General features: G+C 36.1%; 1 protein-coding gene across 3 annotated transcripts in view; it reads left to right on the forward strand.

The window, feature by feature from the left end:
* SLC9B2 (solute carrier family 9 member B2) overlaps positions 1-15,624 on the forward strand; it is a 49,168-nt gene extending 33,544 nt beyond the window's left edge. For 2 of the 3 annotated variants that reach the window (XM_015082904.3, XM_053217091.1), the window contains 4 exons: positions 80-229; positions 7,995-8,103; positions 11,572-11,708; positions 14,422-15,624. In XM_015082904.3, coding sequence (XP_014938390.2) covers positions 80-229; positions 7,995-8,103; positions 11,572-11,708; positions 14,422-14,643 — 618 coding nt within the window. In that variant the 3' untranslated portion in view covers positions 14,644-15,624. The remainder of the gene's footprint in view (positions 1-79; positions 230-7,994; positions 8,104-11,571; positions 11,709-14,421) is intronic. The other variant, XM_027061691.2, reaches the window with a different exon arrangement.
* Positions 15,625-23,254: the final 7,630 nt, after the last annotated feature.

The raw sequence follows: 23,254 nt of genomic DNA on the forward strand, positions 1-23,254 counted from the left end.
CTGAATATAGAAAAAGCAATCATTAAAAATCAGTTATAGGAAATAATTGAGCTAATCAACCTTTCTTTTTCTTCTCAAGGACAAACTTGTGTGGAAGAGAGCATTCATTGTTTTGGGGCTGTCCATACTAGCTGTGTTCAGCAGCGTGTATTTTGGTTTCCCTGGGTCAGGAGGATTGTGCACACTGGTCATGTCCTTCCTTGCAGGTTTGAGATGGGCTGGCGAAAAGGTGAATTTCAAGTTCTTCTCATTTAAGTTCTTTCTGATCAGAGTAAATTTTTTTCTTTACAGATGTTTCCTAATATCAAATTAATAAAATTATTTAATCACAAAAGCTATTTTCTATGCATATGTAAATGTATGCCCAAGTGTACACACAGACATCCTTTTCCCCCTTATATACCAATCTGTAATTTGATGACTTAAAAATATATTATGGTCATATTTCCATGCTGCCTCCCTGTTCTTTGTAAGGGCTACGGCTACAGAGTATTGCATGGTATAGCTGTCCTATATTTAACCAGTCTCCTGATAACAGATTTTAAATTGTTTCTGGTTTTCTACTAAGACAAAAAGTATTTCGGTAAAATATCCTACCTATGCCATATTTCATTAACTCTAAGATGCTATCAAATCTAAGAAGCACCATTTTACATGCTACCAAGAAAGAAAAAAGAATACTGCCTATTAAACTATGACATGACATCCTAATTTCAGAAATTTTAAAATGTGAAAAAAAACCAACAAAATACAACATATGTTTGAGTTTATCTATAGGATAAATTTCCAGAAACAGGATTGCTCTATGAAGGCGTATATACATTGATATTTTGATGATATCAATTTTCCCTTTTAAAAGACTGCGCCAGTTTATATTTTCACCAACAGTATGTGAAGATCTGTCTTTCTGATCTGAGTATTTTCAATCTTCAGATATTTTGCTAATCTGATAGGTTAAAAATGTATCTCATTATTGATCTGAATTACATTTCTTTATGAGTGAAGCTAATCATCTTTTCCTGTGCTTACTAACCGGTTTGCTCAAAAGCCTGTGCCTATTTTTTTAAAAGGTTGTTTTGGTTTTTCTTATTGATTTTCATGATCATTAAGATTATTGATTTTTTTGATATGTACTATGGAAATTAGCTGGTTGTCATTTACTAATTTTAATTTCAAGTTACATCCTTATAAATTTGAACTTGACAGCAGCATATGCTATTCTGTTTAATGGAGAAATTAGATGTAGGTGACCCACCTAAATGCAGCTATATCATTTTGGACAACCTGGAAACAACTGTTCAAAATAATTAAGCTTAAAATAATGCCACATGGAAAAATATGTGAGGGTTAAAAAGCTGGAGGTTAGGTATATAATCAAATTCAATTGAGTGAATCTCTGCAGAGGTAGAATAGAGACAATTTCCCTGTGAGTAAAGAACACTCAGATAGGAGGCTCTCACTATGTAATCTATGATTACAAAGTTAAGACAAGTATAACTGAATTGTCTTGCTTCAGAGGAGACAGAAATGGTAGGGACAGCCTGGAGCATTGTGTAGAGAACGGTATTGAAGCCACCAGAAAGTACATGGAGATGGATTGGGCTTCGAAGAAAGTAGAGAGTCCCTTTGAAACTCTGCTCCATGCACTAGATGCACCCCTTGGTTTGCTGCCTTGCAAGACTCTTGGCTACAAGGCTTATTTCAGGTCTACTTTTTTCTTTCCTAGCAACACCTATATTACTCAATTCTACTTTCTGATTTCAAGTAACCTAACATTTGACCAGAGCAGAGCTACAGAATAAACAAACTTCCTAGCATAAATCAGGTACTCTTATCATCCCTTGTCTCCCATAAGCATTTGCTCTTATCAAAACATTTGTTTTTCCATGGCTTCACTTTGCTTGTGGGCTGAAGCAGAGTTATCACCTATCACTGGTCAGTCTTCTATCTAATCTCAGCTCTGGACTTGAGGGCTATACTGCCTCCTTTGCTTCTCTCTGTGGATTCACTGCTCTCTGTCTTGGGTCCTCCCCAGGGCTGCTGACAAATGTGCCCTACTCTTTGAAGCGCTCTGATCTATTCTCTGCCCCAGGACCGAGGTCGCAGTTTCACTTTAGTGAAAGATGCTGCTACATTCACGTTGTGAATGTAGCACAACACTTTTCTTTGTCCAACACTTGGGAAGTTTGCCTGCATTGGCATTTTACAAATTGTCCATTCACTTCTTAATAGTAATCTTTTTTTCAGCATTAAAAACGTAAATTACCAAAGACAGTAATTTTTAAAATAAAATTAACTTTATTTTAACTTTTATGAAGGTACTATGTGCTCACTTTTTAACTTTGGAGGTGGAAAATCTGAAAGAAAAGGAAAGAAATCATTTGCAGTTCCTCCATCTAAAGCCAACAGCTCTGTAAACTATTTAAATATTTTAGTTTATTTCCTTTCACTTATTCAACAAGAAAACTCTCAAAAATGCTCATAATAAGCTTTTTCAAACTGAACTTTATGGATAACTGTTTTTATGTTGTCACCCCCTTAAAAATCTTCGAAAATGACAGCCAACTCATTATTTCATACTGTAACAGGTAAAAAGAGGAAAGGGAACTAATAGTTTGTTCTTTTTTAATATTTCTTTTTATAATATTAATTTGATAATTAGATTATTTCATGTTTTTAAGTTTTCATTTAAATTCAAGTTAGTTAACATACAGTATAATATTAGTTACAAGGGTATGATACAGTGATTCAACACTTCCATATAACACCCTGTGCTCATCACAAGTGCACTCCTTAATCCCATCACTTCTTTTACCCATCTCACCACCCACCTCCCTCTGGTAACCATCAGTTTGTTCTCTATAGTTAAGAGTCTGCTTCTCGGTTTGTCTCTGTCTCTCTTTTTTCCCCCCTTTTTCCTTTTGTTTTGTTTCTTCAGTTTCATATATGAGTGAAATCATATGGTATTTGTCTTTCTCTGACTGATTTTGCTTAGCATAATACTCTAGCTCCATCCATGTCATTATAAATGGCAAGATTTCATTCTTTTTATGGCTGAGTAATATTCCATTGTATATATACTACATTTTCTTTATTCAGCCATCTATCAACAGACACTGGAGCTGTTTCCATAATTTGGCTATTTTATATAATGCTGCTATAAACATCAAATTAGTGTTTTTGTATTCTTTGGGTAAATATTTACTAGTCCAGTTGCTGGATCATAAGGTAGTTCTACTTCTAACTTTTCAAGGAACTTCCAAACTGTTTTCCACAATGGCTATACCAACTTGCATTCCCACCAACAGTGTAAGAGGATTTCTCTTTCTCCACATCTTCGTCGATCCCTGTTAACTTCTTGTATTATTGATTTTAGCCATTCTGACACGTGTGAAGTGATATCTCATTGTAGTTTTGATTTGCTTTTCCCTGATGATGAGTGATGCTAAACATTCTTTCATGTGTCTGTTGGCCATCTGTATGTCTTCTTTGGAGAAATGTCTATTCATGTCTTCTGCCTGTTTTTTAGTAAATTTTTTTGGCCAGTCTGTATGGCTGTATGCTGGGCACTAAGTGGATATTCTCATTTATTTTCACACACACAAAATAAACTTTAAAAAGTATTACCATTTCTATTTTATAGAGACTATAAATCAGAAAGACATAAATAACGTGTCCAAAATCACAAAATTAGAAAATGGCACTGTGATTTAAGCTCAGGTTTACCTGACACCAGAGTTACTACTCTGTGATACAACTGTAGCATTGTTGTTCAGGGCACATTTTTATATTTTTGACATCTATTTGAATAACACATACCAAGTACCTTAGAAACATTATATTTCTACACTTTGCACTTCAAAATTAAGTCTCTAAATCCCTAAGTGATAGGATAAAAAATAAACAATGAAAGGGGCCATATCATTTGGAATGGAACATGTAAGAGTAGTTTTAGCAACAGGGAAATCAAAGGGGAGATTAGTGCCTGTTACAAGTGGGCATTAGCTATGGGCGCAGAAAGACACAGCAAGGCAAGGGAAACTTTGACCAGTTCCAGTTATACCACTCTTCTCAAAAACTGGGGATTATAGAGAAAAGATCATTATAAACCAAAACACAGCATCTGTTAGTCTGCGTTTGTCATAATTTTGCCTGAATTGCCTTCAACCCAGCTGAACATAGGTCCATGTAATCCTACAACCCAGTGGAAGAACTAGGAACACTTTTTTCATATGTACCTCTGGTAACTCTCATATATGGATCTCTTTACCTTACACACACACACACACACACACACACACACACACACACACACACTTTCTTTTAACCATTATACTCTATACAAAGCTAAATCCTTAGCCATAGAATACACTCAGTAAATAATAATATAATCCTTATTATTTTGTAACTACTTTGTAGAGCAATACAATATAATAAAAAGAGCTTAAAATTTAAGATAAAGTAATTGGGATTCCAATCCCAATTCTACTGCTCTGTAGCTGTATAATCCCCCCAAACTTACATGCCTTCTCTATTACTCTGTTTTCTCAAACTGTAATAGGAAGAAAATAATAATAATATCAAAAGAATAGTGACTACTATGTAGGAAAACAGATATGAAACGATTGTAAACTCAACAGTGCTATATCAAGGCTAGTTTTGAGTTATAATTTGAAAAGCTAAAATATGTTATAAAACTGTTTATGCTATAGTTTTCTGACATTATTTCATACTTCTTTACTTGGTTTTTCCATATATCATTAATCTTGCCATTTATTGTATTCAAATACACTCACCTTTTTACAGCCTCTGTCATTTTTTTTTTCATCTATTTTCAAATCCAGTGCTTCTTCTGAAGACCTTTGTAGCTATGGGATGGTTTTTCTGACATATTTTGAATCTTCTGAATCTTGAAATACTCTTTCTGAGAAGGGAGGTATCAGCTTACGTAGGTATTTAAGTCATGGTAAAACTTCCATTTCTGCTCATTTTCTTCCTTTGTCCATCCTTGAAAGTGATTTATGTTTTTGAAGATTCTTGCTACTGCTACAAACAGATGTATAAAGTAGCCTTAAACATTTAGTGTGGACAACGTAGTTTTCATTCCTCTGCTCTCTTTTACACTTAGCCTATTTGATGACTCCGTTTTCTTTATAAGCACATTCATTTTGAAGTTATGAGAAAGCATTAAGAGGGTACGTTTTGACTCTTCTCCCATTTCTAAGTCTTACAATATATAAACCTATGTCTGATGTTCAACTAGTCTTAAGCATTACAATCAAAAAAACAAACGGTGGCCTTTGTCTACAGTTTAGAAATGAAAATAATTGGATGGAGAAAGCTTTTTAGGCCATCTGCTTTCATTGGAGTTCTGAGTACATTAAATATTTTTGAGGCCTTCCCTTAAATAATTAGTCATGGTAACAAAAGACTAAGTAACCTAAGATTAATAGAGTTGATTTTTGTTCTGCACTAACGTGGAAAGCAACTAAAGTCTGAGCTATACCTATGATATACTCTAAAAACTAAATTAAAAAGTAAAATTTAAAGATACGTAGAAAGGTGGGCAACTGGACTCCAGTTTTGGTAGGACAATTTAATTGTCATTAAATGATAAAAGATCTTGGATGTTATATAAACTTCCCATTTTACAGATGAGAAGAAAATAAGGCACTGAGGGACAAGTGGCTTGTATTTAGCAGGTGGCAGTATTTGACCCTAAGTTATTATCTGATTCCTTATGATATGAAAACATAACTCTTTGCATGATGTAGGAATAGAACTGTATAAGTAAATCAACCAGCCCCCTCACACATGAGCTCTTTTGTAAGCCAAGAGGAAACAGAATCTTCACCCTAATAAACATACCAGAATTTGTTTAAAAATAAAGAAAACAGAGACACAATGTAATCTTCCTTTGTTAAACTGCTGAATATAGATATAGAAAACCAGATCCTCAAAGGTGTGTAGTTATAAGTGTAAAAGTGTTGTCTAAAAATAGATTCTTATTAGTTAACTGGAAAAATCTGTTCAATACAAATTTTTAGATACTATTATGGGTACTGCTAAATTGCCCTCTAAAAAAAAGCACTATCAATCTGTTCTCCTACCAATTAGTGAGAGTTTCCTTACAATCACAGATACTTGACATTATTAAAACTTTTTAGTAGTTTTTGTAATGTAATGCCTCCTCAAATGTGACATATCATTTTAATTTGTGTCTCACTGATTACTGAATTTTAACATCTTATGTTTTTGGCCATTTGTGTTTCTTCAGCTATGAATTACTTGTATATATACATTGCCCATTTTTTTCTTTTACTTTCTTTTTCTTATTGCTTAGATTTTGCTCCTTATTCTGTTATGCACAGTACAAATATTTTCTCCTGGTTTGTCATCTTTTTGTTCTTTGTGTGTGGTTTCTGTTGCCACAAAACATTCTAGCCTTGGTATAGTCAGTTGTGCTCATCTTCTTTTAGGATTTTGGCAGTATGTGTTATAAAGTTAGTGCTTTTATCAGTTAGGATCTTATCAGGCAAGGGAAATCACATGATAACTGGAATAGGGAAAGTTAATTATTAACCATACCAGGGGATCAGATAATAAGAGATTGGCTTGTAAGATGTAAAGGACCCCTGAAGAATATAGGAATAAGCTATAAACCCCTAGCGCTCAGATTGAGCATCCCCTAAGACCTCCCCACTCCATCCCACCTTCTCCCACCCCCAGGGCTCAGAATCCAGATCATGTTGGAAAGCCTTTATTCCCTGGATGGTGGAGAAGGCAGCCATGGTGCCCTGCTTGGACAATTTGCTGGAAATCTATACTCCAAATTCACCTTCTAGCGTGCATGGGGAGGTATTTTGCCCAAGGGAATAGGCTATGAAACTCCCTTGCAGTAAGCTAGGAGCGGCTGCTGGCCACTGGGTGCTGCTGGCTGCCATGCACTATAGAAGCCCAGCACTGGAGAAGATACCTGGGTGCTGAAGAAACCCAAGTGTGCTATAGGATCCTGCTGGGAGGAGCCCCAGAAATCAGGAAGGAGAGTATCTTCCTTGCAATATCTCTTCAGCACTCTCTACTGACAAAATTTAATATGATGCCAGCTGGCAAAAGAGAAATATTTAAAGGCTTAGCTTAATTTTCTGCAGAGCAACAATGAAATGTGGATTTGGAACCAAGGTGTAAAAAATTAACAAGTGGCACAGCATTTTACTAGACCTGAGTTATATTTCTGTGCATGATTTGAGACAACCTTAAATGATGTTTTCTATAAAGATAAAATAAAATGGGAAACAAGGGGCCATCAATAAAGAAATGATTGAATAAACTATGGTACTACCATACTATAGATTACTGTATAACAATAATGAGATGTGTATCTAGATATATGTGCTACTATTATAAGATCTCAAAATCATATTGTCAAATGAAGATTAACATAAAATTTTAACTATAAAATACTAGGTATTACATTTGTACATACACACATATCATATATTCAGAAGTAGAAACCCCCCTAAGATTATTTTATTAGACTTTTTATAATTAACATCCACTTGCAAACCAACTCTAAAGCACCTCATATAATAACTGTGTTAGAAATATCTTTATGCAGTTTTTTGTTCTATTTTAGCTAACCTCTTATTTATAGGTATCACAGAAATAGGGACACCTGGGTGGCTCAGTCGGTGAGCACCCGACTTTGGCTCAGGTCACAATTGCACAGTTTGTGGGTTCGAGCCCCGCATCGGGATCTGTGCTGACACCTTGGAGCCTTGAGCCTACTTGGGATTCTGTGTCTCCCTCTCTCTCTCTACCCCTCCCCTGCTTGCACTCTCTCTCTCAAAAATAAATAAACATTAAAAGAAAAAAAGATGTCACAGAAATAAAGCCTATCTCAGGTCAAATTGACTCAAATTTCAAATTAGTAAAATTCTTAGAACTTGTAACTTCATGTAATAAAAATCTGTGTGTGGGTGTGTTTCTTTTAGGCAGATGTTGAAAAAATTATTGCAGTTTCCTGGTACATCTTTCAGCCCCTTCTGTTTGGACTGATTGGAGCAGAAGTATCTATTGCATCTCTCAGACCAGAAACTGTAGGTAAGAATTTCAAAGTAGTACTTTTGTTACAATCAACTTTTATATTCAGTGGAATACCTTTATTAGGTAAATTTACTTTCACAATTATATAAAAAGTTAATAATGATCTAAGTCTCTTCCAGGAGTTGGCTAGAAAGTAATCTTTGTCAATCTAAGGCATAAATTTTATACCTTTGATATTATTCTTTGTAAAGAAAAGTAACACTGCTAACTACTATCTAGAAAATGCAGGTCTTAAAAGTTTTTTCTAAAGATAAAAATGTTCAGTTAGACTTGTTCTTATCAAGGGCCAGAATTGCAAAGATAACTACTCAGTTCTATAATATACACCCATGGAACAGAAATGTCCATTCGAGCATTCATTCATTTATTTATTCATATATTCGAAAGCCATCATATTAAAACTTTTTATTCATAACACCACATTTAAAAATTTATTGGTGCACATGTACACACTATTTCTTCTTTCTGCTCATTCCATATTCTTTCATCTTTACTAGGAATCCCATGTCCCTGCTACTTTCTTCTGGATCTCACACATCGATTCTTCCCTTTTTTCATATATCTTCAAATATCCATGTCACAGTTCTTTCCTCTTCAGAATTTAAACGAACTCTAATCTCTCCTGTCTCAGTGTCTTTCCATTCCAATACATACTACAACATGGATGAACCCAGAGGACAAATACTGTATGATTCCACCTATATGAGGCATCTACAGTAGTCAGACTACAGAAACAGAAAGTAGACTGGTGCCAAGGACTTGGGGGAGGGAGAAATGAAGTGTTAAATAGGTCAATTTGCAAGATGAAAAAATTCTGAAGATTTGGCACAAAAATGTGAATGTTTAACTTAATGCTACTTACCTTGTACACTCAAAAATGGTTACGATGCGGGGGCTCTTGCGTGGCTCCGTCAGTTAAGCATCCGACTTCAGCTCAGGTCTTGAGTGTGAGCCCCACTTCCAACTCTGTGCTGACAGCTCAGAGCCTGGAGCCTGCTTCAGATTCTGTGTCTCCCTCTCTCTGCCCCTCCCCCTCTCGCACTCTCTTACTCTCTCAAAAATAAACATTAAAAAAAATCTTAATAAAAAAATGGTTATGATGGCAAATTTGTTACGTGCATTTTACCACAATTTATATTTATATATAAGTATGTAAATACATAAAATTTCCTTTCTTCATTTCACTTCCCCCCCCATCTACCATGCTTCTTCTTTATTCCTCTTTTCAAACTTTTCCAAAGAGGTAACTATATCTCCTTTTTCCATTTCAACTCTCACTCTGTTCTTCAAAACATCTCTGCCCAGCTTTCACCTATCGTACAACCATCCCTGCTCTCACCAAGGTTATATTGCTAAATATACTATTGAATACTTATCAGTCTTTTTTTTTTACGTGATCGTTCAGCAGCATTTGATGCTATTGACCTCTTTAAAATACATTTTACATTGAATTCTGAAACTTCATATTTTTCAATGCCGTTTGAGTCCTCACTTACACTGTATATGGCTTAAATTCTACTCTTCATCCAAGTTCTTCCAAAGCATTCTGTGCTTCTCACTCTATGTCATTTTTCTGGGCTCATCTGTATTCAGTAGCTTTGATTATAAACTATATAATTCCAAAATTTTTATCTCTAAATCAGTGTATCTAATTGCTGATTGGAAATCACCACTTGTAAATCTCACAAAACTTCCAAGTCAATATGTTCAAAACTTCTAAATCATCTTTTCCCCAAACCTTCAATGTTTCCTCCTGGAAATGAACCAAATCATCCCTTTGGTTTCTTGTACTTCAGGCAACAAGTACTTTTGAACCCTACCAACCTGATTTGCAACAATGATGATAAGAGCAATGTTCTTCTATAAAGAGCCACAACACTTTTTTGTAAAGAAGCCATATTGCAGATTCACAGTAGATCCTCCAGCAATGTCTATCTGGTGTTTTACTAACCTTTGAACTTGAGAAAGTCATTGATCCTTTCTAAACTTCATTTTTTTTTTCAACTGTAAAATAAGAAACACTTCCCCACAGGTTGTAAGGAGTAAGTAATGAGTGCACTTAAAGCTGAATGCAGAACCTAGCACACAGTAAACACTCAACAAATGTTACTTTTTAGAAAATCACCCTCTTAGCAGTCACCTTAGCTCAGGTTAGCACCTTTCTCAGGTTCAGTAGCCTGTAGCAGCCCTAGTCACAGTTCTTCTTTTGCAAATCAGGATGAACTTATCTCTGAGCAAAGGATTCTAAAGGACTGAATGAAGTATCTGTGCACGTTAACCAGGGCTAATGGGCACTCAGTGTATACACCAATATGGTGAAACAGATGTAGACTGCCAGTGTCTATTCTGATAGGTCAGTGCCCAGCCAGCTCTGTTCTGATTGGCTAATTGCTTCCATACTGGCTGATAAGTATCTTTAATGTCACCTTTGGTTTATACTCTGTAAATAGTTCTCAACCATTTTGATGAAGACATTAATGTTTTCCTCCTCTATGACCTCTTACCAGTATGTTTATATTGCCCTTACCTTATAGCGTATTAATTAGCTGTTTATGCTTCTGTTCTCCTCTGACTTTGAATTTCGTAGAGGCAAAGTCTGCACATTATGCATTTTTGTATACACAATACGTAGTCCAAATCCTGTCATGCATAGTTATCATTTAATGAATTCTTGTTGAATAAACACATGGAAGAAAGTGTGGTTCTTGCTATACAGCTTAAAAGAAATAACGTTCACATCTCCTTTGTAATATATATCAAATCTCTCTCTCTCTCTTTTTTTTTTTTTTTTTTTGCTATGGAGAATTTGTGCTCAACCTTTTTCTTTCTTTTATTAAATTTTTTTTAATTTATTTATTTTTTAATTTACATCCAAGTTAGTTAGCATATAGTGCAATAGGGGCACTATATGATTTCAGGAGTAGATACCAGTGATTCATCCCCTATGTATAACACCCAATGCTCATCCCAACAAGTGTCTTCCTTAATGCCCCTTACCCATTTAGCCCATCCCTCCACCCACAACCCCTCCAGCAACCCTCGGTTTGTTCTCTGTATTTAAGAGTCTCTTAGGTTTTGTCCCCCTCCTGGTTTTTATATTATTTTTGCTTCCCTTCCCTTATGTTCATCTGTTTTGTATCTTAAATTCCTCATATGAATGAAGTCATATGATACTTGTCTTTCTCTGACTGACTAATTTTGTTTAGCATAATACCCTCTAGTTCATCCATATATCAAATATATTTAATTAATTTCTGGTTTAATCTAGGAAAAATAACTTCTTTCAAACATGTGGTTTGATCCTTAATGTTGATGTTTTGATAAATTATGCCTAATCATCTTTGTCTTTTTAATTTTTTAATATATTTAGACAATTACAGTTGATAGTATTTTGAATCAATAACCATGAGTTTCATTTTCTCCCTCAGTATTTCATTACATCTAAAAATTAAGTATTTCTTACAGGCCTTTGTATTGCCATCCTCGGCACTGCAGTATTGATACGAGTTTTGACTACATTTCTGATGGTGTGTTTTGCTGGTTTTAACATAAAGGAAAAGATATTTATTTCTTTTGCATGGCTTCCGAAGGCCACAGTCCAGGTAATAATGGATAGGATGGCTTAGCATCTTAACTCCTATTTATATATGGTATCTTGAACTTTTGAATAAGAGGGCTAATTCAAATTTGGTGAAAAAATGTAATTGAAGACTGATTTACAAAAAGGGTTTATACTAATCTACTGTTTAAACGTTTTATTTTGAGTATATTGATTTCCTATATATGATGGCTCATTTAAATTTATCTAGATCACCAGATTTACTTAAATCAACTAAAAATCCAATATATCCCTACACTAAGCAGAAAGTAGTAGTCACAGGAAGAAAGTGTTTGAATTTTTATCAGTCAGAGTTCTCTAAATCACCCAGAAAGATAGTTGTCAATCTTTTGACAACTTTGCATTCAATATCTTCCAAGAAGAGAGTGAAACAGAAATAGCATGGCCCATCTTAGTATTTGGAAATACTTCAGTGTCCATATGACTAATGATCAGTTATGCTTGACCACAGTCTTTATATATAAAGGAGAAAGATTTATTAAAAACAATTAAGAAAATGCTTTATTGCCTTCCTAGATTATTGGTTGATATTAAAATTTTCAAACTAGCCGAACCTCCTGTCAAATGTATCAATCACATGACCCCAAAACTGTGCACTCTCATGAGCAAGGCATGAATATAGGTGCTTGAAATTACTGACCACGTATTTGATAGAATTTAATTACTAATTAAATTACAACTGTGTAGATTATTATTTGTTGCAAATGTAATATATTTCTGATTATGTTCCATATTTTCAAACTAAACATAGCACACAAGATTTAACTGTCTCTTCTCTGATTATTTTGCAGTTGTTTAAATATGCACATTTCTGTTTCATGAAATGAAAATCAGATGTTCTTAATTTAGGAAGCTTTTGGGGATATGTATGCTCTATAACTATGCCAGATTTTGTGTGGCTGTGAGCTTCGGCATTATTCCAGAGGAGTTTTCATTTCCATCAGACTTTCAAAGACGTCTGAGACATAATGGATAAGAATACTGTGAGGTTAATAGTACAGTAAGTGAAATAGTTTCTCCCTCAGAGTGTCTTCAGCTTCCTCACTACCTTTGGTAACTTTAGTGGGTAAATATCAAATAATCACTCTAGTAGCTTTGGTATGAAAGATTTGTTTCTAAACATTAACATTTGGAAAATGACACTTTCCTGCTTTCAAAGCCAATTTTAAAATAAGGAAACATTATCCAGAACCTGTTGAATAATGTATGTTCTGTGAAGTAAGTATTGTATAAAAAATTTTTTCTCCTCTTGCCACTGCACAAGAAATAAAACTGTCGTATATGTTTTTTCTACATTAGTGTTTTTCAAACTTTTTTGCTCATGTATACTATAAGAAATATATTTTAAATCACAACTCAGCATATGTACAAGCCCCAAAACACACATGCATACTCACACACACAACAGAAAATTGAAAACTACACATTGTAGTATGTGCAAATCTTCTCAAGAATTCTTGAAATGTTGTATTAGTTATGGTACAAGGTAAACTGCAATAACCAAGAACCTTCAAATAAATTATCTGGGCATTCCAGAGCTGGCAGGGTGGCTACTACCCTCAGCGTGTGCCTTCCATCCGTGCGTCCACCTAGAGAGCAGTCTACTAATAGCATTTATCACTTCTGCTTGCCTCTCAGTGGCCAGAACTTAGAAACATAGCTTCATCTAGTCGTAAAAAAGGCTGAAAAAAGTCTATTTGTACGGTAATTGACCAGCTGAAACTCAAGAGTTTCATTATACAAGGATAAAGGGGCATTCAGATATTTGCGGGCAATTAGTAGTCTCTGCCATGTGTCTTATGCACACTGATATTTTCTCTTCTATTTGATTATCCTCCAGGCTAACATTGTTGTGTTCTGTGGAATAAGGGAATAACCAGATCGTTTAATATATTATTTTGCCATGTGCACTGATAATACTGCATTTTGCCTGTGAAAAAGGAAACAAAAATTGTGTAAGGCTTTTCAAAAGCCAAATCTTAAATAAGACATTTTACCAACTCCCAAGGCAAAAATTAACTAAATACTGAATAACATTAACTTCAAGTTTTGAAGGTGCCTAACATTTTCAAGTTTCATGATGTTTAATAATTAGGCTCTAAAGCAAAACATATTCTTTTGTTTGTTGTTTAATTTTTTTATATAATTTATTGTCAAATTGGCTAACATACAGTGTATACAGTGTGCTCTTGGTTTTGGGGGTAGATTCCGTGATTCATCGCTTACACACAACATGGGCTTTTATTATTGTTGTTGTTATTTAAAACTTCACCATCTTCCAGTATCACTGCATTTTTTCATCTTGCTTTTTTTCTTAATTCAGAATTCTAAAGATAAAAGAATGAGATGACCAGTAACATTCAGCTTTACTCAGGAGGAAGTTAGTATATAAGATCATGTTATAGTTAATTAATATTGTGAGTCTGCATTTGCCTTTTGTTTTGAAATATATTTGCCTGATACTTTTTGTAACCCTACCTTATACAAATAGGTACATATGAATCACTATTCTTTCCCCAAGCAAGGACAGGGAGAGTTTTCAGACAAAACTAACTGCAGTATGCTTTGAAGGAAGACTAAGAACTTTCTTAGTTGAGCAAGAGAATAAGCCATTTGTTTTTGCAAATGAGAAAATAATTCACCTTTTTTCTGTGTGCTTGTCTTATGTTTACAATGTTACCTTTAAACTTGTATAGGCTGCCATAGGATCTGTGGCTTTGGACACAGCAAGATCACATGGAGAGAAACAATTGGAAGAATATGGAATGGATGTGTTGACAGTGGCATTTTTGTCCATCCTCATCACAGCCCCAATTGGCAGTCTGCTCATTGGTTTGCTGGGCCCCAGGCTTCTCCAGAAAGCTGAACATCAAAATAAAAATGAAGCAGTTCAGGAAGAGACTTCTGTACAAGTTTAGAGGTGAAGAGAGAGAATGCTGAATATAATGATTAGAAAGCTGCTACCAGAAGCTAATTTTATCAACTGCCAGAGGCTACTTTATCTAGATGGATATTGAGATATGTCATGTTTAAACCTTAAATGTAATAGAAACAAAAGTGTGGCTATTTCTTTAAAGAGCATTTTCAGCCATTATCCTTTCCATTTGTATGGTAATATTCTACAACTCCAACCTGATTTCTCGACCTTTTTTTTTTTTTTAAATAAGTCTTCATCATATATCTTAATTTGTTTAGGGACATATACACTAAAATGTACTACCACAATTTAAGATTAACATGGAAAACATCAAATGCAGTATCCTATTCTATTAGCCAACAGCTTGTTCTAACTTACTGTAACTGTCACAATTTCATGATTCATAGTCACCTGACCTTTCATGCCTTGTCATATTTTTGGCTCCTCTTCTCTTTTTTATTTTTAAATACCATAATGCAATCCCCCATTAATTTCTACCCCCACTTTATGCAATTCCCCATCAGTTTTACCCCCACTTTCTGTGCCAATCTGCCTCTACTCCATTTGTACCTCTCTTACTACCATTCTGTGTAGTATTGTAACTGATTGGTCCCACCAAAATTTCAAGTATGCAGAGTATCTTCATTGGCTCTTCCTCTTGCAGCTATGCACCTAGACAGACATTATCCTGTCTCCTAGGTGGCAACATAGAGTCTCCCATTTTAGTGGCCCATCTGAGTTTGCCTTAAGGAGTGCCCTGATTCAGCCCTTTCTTATTAAAGGAATAGATTGTGTTAAATGAATAGATTACAAATATTCTGATCCTACCAAGCTGATCTGCATAAAGCCTATCCATTCCTCTCTTGTCCTTAGACTACTGTTCCAGACCCTTTCTCCATGACTTTCACCTCTGTTCAAAACCAACTTAATTTTTATTAAGCTAACATAATATGAAGCCATAATAGCTTCAATTTTTATATCAGCCTGACTTTGGTTACTTTATGGAACTGTGTTTCCTTCTAGTTTTTGCTCTTTATTTGGATTGGATTAATTTATGCCGAAATTCAGATAAATATTTCAAACTGAACTTCATTGGTTAGATGCACCTTGGTGGTAGCAACATAAACTTAATGCTCATCTGTTCCTCTACTTTTGCAGGCTCTGAAACTAGATTCCTTCAATAAATACTTAGTGGAAGGCTTTGATGACCTAGGGACATCATCAAAACTATTATTGCTCCTGTCCTTAAGGATCTGACAGTCTAGTAGACAATTAAATAAGAGATTTCAAAGCAATATGATATGTGCTATGATGCAGAAAATACAGGAGTCCTGGGGGGCTCATAACAGGAGCACCCACACAATCCAGGGGTGGTACAGTTCAGACACAGCTCCCAGACAAAGTAAGGCCTGGGCTAGGATATGGAGGATGCTTAGAACATAGACAGCAAAAGGCATGTGAGGCAAAAGGGTGCTGCAGTTAGTGCTAGGTCCCATGTTCTCCAGTAGTTTTTCTCCAGTAACAGCTTTGAATGCTTGTTAACATATACAAAATACAATTAGTATAAGTAAATGAGAATGTTGTTATAAATATTCAAGGCTCCAAAGAAGAATTGGAAGTGGAAATTCACAGTACAGAAATGGTGCAAGAGGCCATTTGGCCACTAGCAATAGCCTATACCATTTTGGAGGGCATAAAACAGGTTCTGTCCTCCCTCTCCTTGGTGGGCAGCCACTATCTAAGTGCCTATAACTGTCCAGTATGGGCCTATGCAGGGTTTGTAACTGAAGTCTCAGGCTTATCACCACATCATGAGTCACAGCTATTGACTTGGTTGAACTCAGAGTTAACTAGATACAGAGTGTTGACTCCGGCCAACCAAACTTACACCACCCCAACACAGATAGAAACAATTACCCTGACCTCTGAGTTCCTGAAAAAAGGATGTAAGTACCCCATACATACTTCTGTCAAAGCATTTATAATCTTTTTTCAGTTTGTTTACATGCTTGTTTCCTATTACATGAGCTCCTTAGGGGTGGGAGCTTTGTCTTGGTCATCTTTGGATCCGCAGTACTTTGCACAGGGCATGAAACACAGTAGGCATTTAATAAACTTTCATCGACTGAATCACTGAGGAGATCCTATTCCAATATAGAAAACTACCTGCCAGGGGTGCCTGGGCGGCTCAATTGAGCTTTCAACTCTTGAAATCAGCTCCAGTCATGATCCCAGGGTTGTGGGATCGAGCCCCCACCAGGCTTCATGCTGAGTGCTGAGCGTGGAGCCTGTTTTAAGATTCTCTCTCTCTCTCTCTCTCTCTCTCTCTCTCTCTCTCTCTCTCCCTTTCCCTTTCTACTCCCCGTCATGCTCTCTCCCTCTCTAAAAAAAAAAAAAAAAAAAAAAGAGAGAGAGAGAGAAAGGAAAACTACCTGCCACATAACAGTTCCGATCTTAGTCTTCTTGATCTATTTTATTCTGCTTGGGCGGCTATAACAAAGTACCATAGACTGAGTGACTTAAACAACAGACATTTTCTCATAGTTCTGAAGGATGGAATTCCAACATGAGGGTGCTATCATGATCAGGTTCTGCCGAGGGCTCTCTTCCTACCTCATTTATGGCCTCCTTTTTGCTGTGTCATCATGTGATAGGGAAAGAGATGAGAATGGGTTGGGGGAGGGGGAGTATGTAAGCTCTGTGGTGTCTTTTCTTTCCTCATGACCTCATTTAAATGTAATTACCTCCAAAAGCCCATCTCCACATAGCATCACATTGGGGGTTAAGCCTTCAACATATGAATCTGGGTGGAAAACAGTCCACAGCAAAGGTGTCATACTTCCAAGGCACTGCTAAGAAATCACTATAAGTTCTTGTTCTATGATGTCTTTTTCTTTTCCTAAGGTTGGTGCCATTCATCTCTCCTCTGAGAGGTATTGTTTTTTAAGAGAGGCTTATTACATTTCAGGTCAAAGTAATTTTCACATTCCAATATTTTCTCTCTGATATTAACTCCAGATAACCTTGATTGAACTTGGATGTCCTCAAAGTTTCCTCAACCATACATTTGCAAATCATCTCATCCTTTACACTCTTTAAAAATACTATTTTTTTCTGATTATAAAATAAGACCTTTTCATTACAGAAAATTTAGAACACAGAAAAGCACAAGGAACAAAACCGAAACTACTCTTAACATAAACATCCATTTTATTTTGATTCTTTTACATTTTACTCTTGCACTTCTAGGAGATGTCTTATTTTCAGAACGATACATCATCCACTGAATTCGTTGGGTGAAAAGGAACAAACACTTTATATTTGACTTCTGTGAAGATATAGAGATTGAAGAACTTTTGGTGTATATGATGAATACTGAGACTTCCAAATAAGCATGTGTTCACCTGGTAATATTAACATATTCATTTTGTAATGAATAAAACAGACAAATCCTTGGAGATTATGGAGATAACCTTGATGGAGATTATGTTTTAAAATCCTTACATACACTCACTCAAAATACACTTATAATATGCTTGCTATGTGCCAGGCATTATGCTCAATGCCAAGAGATACAATGATGACCAAGATGTGTGAGAGCCCTGTTTAATAGAACTCAAATTCTACTGGGAAATTGACACTGTGGAAAATACAAATACGAATAACACATACTTGCCTTCAAGAATCTTACAAGGAAATATGTACAAATAGCTGTAATACAAATGAATGATTCAATAGTGTTCTCAGTGGGGAAAATTAAAGGAGGATAAACGCGAATTGGACCTTCAATTTGAATTGATGGATTAATATTAGAGTAAGGTGAAGAAGGAAACAACTAGATAAAGGACAAGCATATTGGAAAATTTGAAACAGTAAAGCCTGGTATACAGTAAACATTTGGCACTTAGGGTTGATAAAAAATTAGTGACAGGTAGGACTAGAAAAGAAAATTGGCAATTAGGGGAGCCTGGGTGGTTCAGTTGGTTAAGTTGTCCGACTTCAACTCAGGTCATGATCTCACTGCTTGTGAGTTTGAACCCCTCATCGGGCTCTGTGATGACAACTCAGAGGCTGGAGCCTGCTTTGGATTCTGTGTCCCCCTCTGTCTCTGCTCCACCCCTGCTTGCACTCTCTGTCTTTCAAAAATGAATAAACATTAAAAAAAATTTATTGGCAATTAAATCATACCAAATAGATCACTGACCACACTTCTATTTGTATTAGTTGACCATCTTTCTATTTATTGCTCCCCGAACTACAGAGAGATTTTTTTAATATGAAATTTATTGTCAAATTGGTTTCCATACAACACCCAGTGCTCATCCCAACAGGTACCCTCTTCAATACCCATCACCCACCTCCCCTCCCTCCCACCCCCCATCAATCCTCAGTTTGTTCTCAGTTTTTAAGAGTCTCTTATGATTTGGCTCCCTCCCTCTCTAACCTTTAGGTTTCACAGGATCCACATAAGAGTGAAAACATATGGTATCTGTCTTTCTCTATTTGACTTATTTCACTCAGCATAACACTCTCCAGTTCTATCCACATTGCTACAAAAGGCCATATTTCATTCCTTCTCTTGCACGTAGTATTCCATTGTGTATATAAACTACAATTTCTTTATCCATTCGTCAGTTCATGGACATTTAGGCTCTTTACATAATTTGGCTATTGTTGAGAGTGCTGCTATAAACACTGGGGTACAAGTGCCCCTATGCATCAGCACTCCTGTATCCTTGGGTAAATTCTTAGCAGAGCTGTGCTGGGTCATAGGGTAGCTCTATTTTTAATTTTTTGAGGAACCTCCACGCTGTTTTCCAGAGCAGCTGCACCAGTTTGCATTCCCACCAACAGTGCAAGAGGGTTCCCGTTTCTCCACATCCTCGCCAGCATCTATAGTCTCCTGATTTGTTCATTTTGGCCACTCTGACTGGTCTGAGGTGGTATCTCAGTGTGATTTTGATTTGTATTTCCCTGATGAAGAGCGACGTTGAGCATCTTTTCATGTGCCTATTGGCCATCTGGATGTCTTCTTTAGAGAAGTGTCTATTCATGTCTTCTGCCCATTTCTTCACTGGATTATTTGTTTTTTGGGTGTGGAGTTTGGTGAGCTCTTTATAGATTTTGGATACTAGCCCTTTGTCCAATATGTCATTTGCAAATATCTTTTCCCATTCTGTCGGTTACCTTTTAGTTTTGTTGATTTTTTCCTTAGCAGTGCAGCAGTTTTTATCTTCATGAGGTCCCAATAGTTCATTTTTGCTTTTAATTCCCTTGCCTTTGGGGATGTGTCAAGTAAGAAATTGCTGTGGCTAAGGTCAAAGAGGTTTTTTCCTGCTTTCTCCTCTAGGGTTTTGATGGTTTCCTGTCTCACACTCAGGTCCTTTATCCATTTTGAGTTTATTTTTGTGAATGGTGTAAGAAAGTGGTCTAGTTTAATCCTCTACATGTTGCTGTCCAGTTCTCCCAGCACCATCTGTTAAAGAGATTGTCTTTTTTCCATTGGATATTCTTTCCTGCTTTGTCAAAGATTAGTTGGCCATACTTTTGTGGGTCTAATTCTGGGGTTTCTATTCTATTCCATTGGTCCATGTGTCTGTTTTTGTGCCAATACCATGCTGCCTTGATGATGACAGCTTTGTAGTAGAGGCTAAAGTCTGGGATTGTGATGCCTCCTGCTTTGGTCTTTTTCTTCAAAATTACTTTGGCTATTCAGGGTCTTTTGTGGTTCCATACAAATTTTAGGATTGCTTGTTCTAGTTTCGAGAAGAATGCTGGTGCAATTTTGATTGGGATTGCATTGAATGTGTAGGTAGCTTTGAGTAGTATTGACATTTTAACAATATTTATTCTTCCAATCCATGAGCATGGAATGTTTTTCCATTTCTTTAAATCTTCTTCAATTTCCTTCATAAGCTTTCTATAGTTTTCAGCATACAGATCTTTTACATCTTTGGTTAGGTTTATTCCTAGGTATTTTATGCTTCTTGGTGCAATTGTGAATGGGATCAGTTTCTTTATTTGTCTTTCTGTTGCTTCATTATTAGTGTATAAGAATGCAACTGATTTCTGTACATTGATTTTTTTATCCTATGACTTTGCTAAATTCATGTATCAGTTCTAGCAGACTTTTGGTGGAGTTTATCAGGTTTTCCATATATAATATCATGTCATCTGCAAAAAGTGAAAGCTTGACTTCATCTTTGCCAATTTTGATGCTTTTGATTTCCTTTTGTTGTCTGATTGCTGATGCTAGAACTTCCAGCACTATGTTAAACAACAGCGGTGAGAGTGGGCATCCCTGTCGTGTTCCTGATCTCAGGGAAAAAGCTCTCAGTTTTTCCCCGTTGAGGATGATGTTAGCTGTGGGCTTTTCATAAATGGCTTTTATGATCTTTAAGTATGTTCCTTCTATCCCGACTTTCTCAAGGGTTTTTATTAAGAAAGGGTGCTGGATTTTGTCAAATGCCTTTTCTGCATCGATTGACAGGATCATATGGTTCTTCTCTTTTTTTTTGTTAATGTGATGTATCACGTTGATTGATTTGCGAATGTTGAACCAGCCCTGCATCCCAGGAATGAATCCCACTTGGTCATGGTGAATAATTCTTTTTATATGCTGTTGAATTTGATTTGCTAGTATCTTATTGAGAATTTTTGCATCCATATTCATCAGGGATATTGGCCTGTAGTTCTCTTTTTTTACTGGGTCTCTGTCTGGTTTAGGAATCAAAGTAATACTGGCTTCATAGAATGAGTCTGGAAGTTTTCCTTCCCCTTCTATTTCTTGGAATAGCTTGAGAAGGATAGGTATTATCTCTGCTTTAAACATCTGGTAGAACTCCCCTGGGAAGCCATCTGGTCCTGGACTCTTATTTTTTGGGAGATTTTTGATAACCGATTCAATTTCTTCACTGGTTATGGGTCTGTTCAAGCTTTCTATTTCCTCCTGATTGAGTTTTGGAAGAGTGTGGGTGTTTAGGAATTTGTCCATTTCTTCCAGGTTGTCCAATTTGTTGGCATATAATTTTTCATAGTATTCCCTGATAATTGCTTGTATCTCTGAGGGATTGGTTGTAATAATTCCATTTTCATTCATGATTTTATCTATTTGGGTCATCTCCCTTTTCTTTTTGAGAAGCCTGGCTAGAGGTTTATCAATTTTGTTTATTTTTTCAAAAAACCAACTCTTGGTTTCGTTGATCTGCTCTACAGTTTTTTTAGTTTCTATATTGTTTATTTCTGCTCTGATCTTTATTATTTCTCTTCTTCTGCTGGGTTTAGGCTGCCTTTGCTGTTCTGCTTCTCTTTCCTTTAGGTGTGCTGTTAGATTTTGTATTTGGGATTTTTCTTGTTTCTTGAGATAGGCCTGGATTACAATGTATTTTCCTCTCAGGACTGCCTTCGCTGTGTCCCAATGCGGTTGGATTGTTGTATTTTCATTTTCGTTTGTTTCCATATATTTTTTAATTTCTTCTCTAATTGCCTGGTTGACCCACTCATTCGTTAGTAGGGTGTTCTTTAACCTCCATGCTTTCGGAGGTTTTCCAGACTTTTGCCTGTGGCTGATTTCAACCATTGTGGTCTGAAAGTGTGCAAGGTACGATCTCATACCTTCATAACATTGTGGTCTGAAAGTGTGCAAGGTATGATCTCAATTCTTTTATACTATGAAGGGCTGTTTTGTGACCCCATATGTGATCTATCTTGGAGAAATTTCCATGTGCACTCGAGAAGAAAGTATATTCTGTTGCTTTGGGATGTAGAGTTCTAAATATATCTGTCAAGTCCATCTGATCCAATGTATCATTCAGGGCCCTTGTTTCTTTATTGATCCTGTGTCTAGATGATCTATCCATTGTTGTAAGTGGAGTATTAAAGTCCCCTGCAATTCCCACATTCTTATGAATAAGATTGCTTATGTTTGTGATTAATTGTTTTATAGATTCGGGGGCTCCCATATTCGGCACATAGACATTTATAATTGTTAGCTCTTCCTGATGGATAGACCCTGTAATTATTATATAATTCCCTTCTTCATCTCTTGTTACAACCTTTAATTTAAAGTCTAGTGTGTCTGATATAATTATGGCTACTCCAGCTTTCTTTTGACTTCCAGTAGCATGATAGATAGTTCGCCATCCCCTCACTTTCAATCTGAAGGTGTCCTCAGGTCTAAAATGAGTCTCTTTTAGACAGAAAATAGATGGGTCTTATTTTTTTTATCCATTCTGATACCCTGTGTCTTTTGGTTGGAGCATTTAGTCCATTTACATTCAGTGTCATTATTGAAAGATATGGGTTTAGAGTCATTGTGATGTCTGTAGGTTTCATGCTTGTAGTGATGTCTCTGGTCCTTTGTGGTCCTTGCAACATTTCACTCACAGAATCCCCCTTAGAATCTCTTGTAGGGCTGGTTCAGTGGTGATGAATTCCTTCAGTTTTTGTTTGTTTGGGAAGACCTTTATCTCTCCTTCTATTCTGAATGACAGACTTGCTGGATAAAGGATTCTTGGCTGCATTTTTTTTCTGTTCATCACATTGAAGATTTCCTGCCATTCCTTTCTGGCCTGCCAAGTTTCAGTAGATAAGTCTGCCACTAGTCTTATGGG

Source organism: Acinonyx jubatus, chromosome B1 (assembly GCF_027475565.1).
Source record: "Acinonyx jubatus isolate Ajub_Pintada_27869175 chromosome B1, VMU_Ajub_asm_v1.0, whole genome shotgun sequence".
In the NCBI taxonomy this organism is placed as follows: Eukaryota; Metazoa; Chordata; class Mammalia; order Carnivora; family Felidae; genus Acinonyx; species Acinonyx jubatus.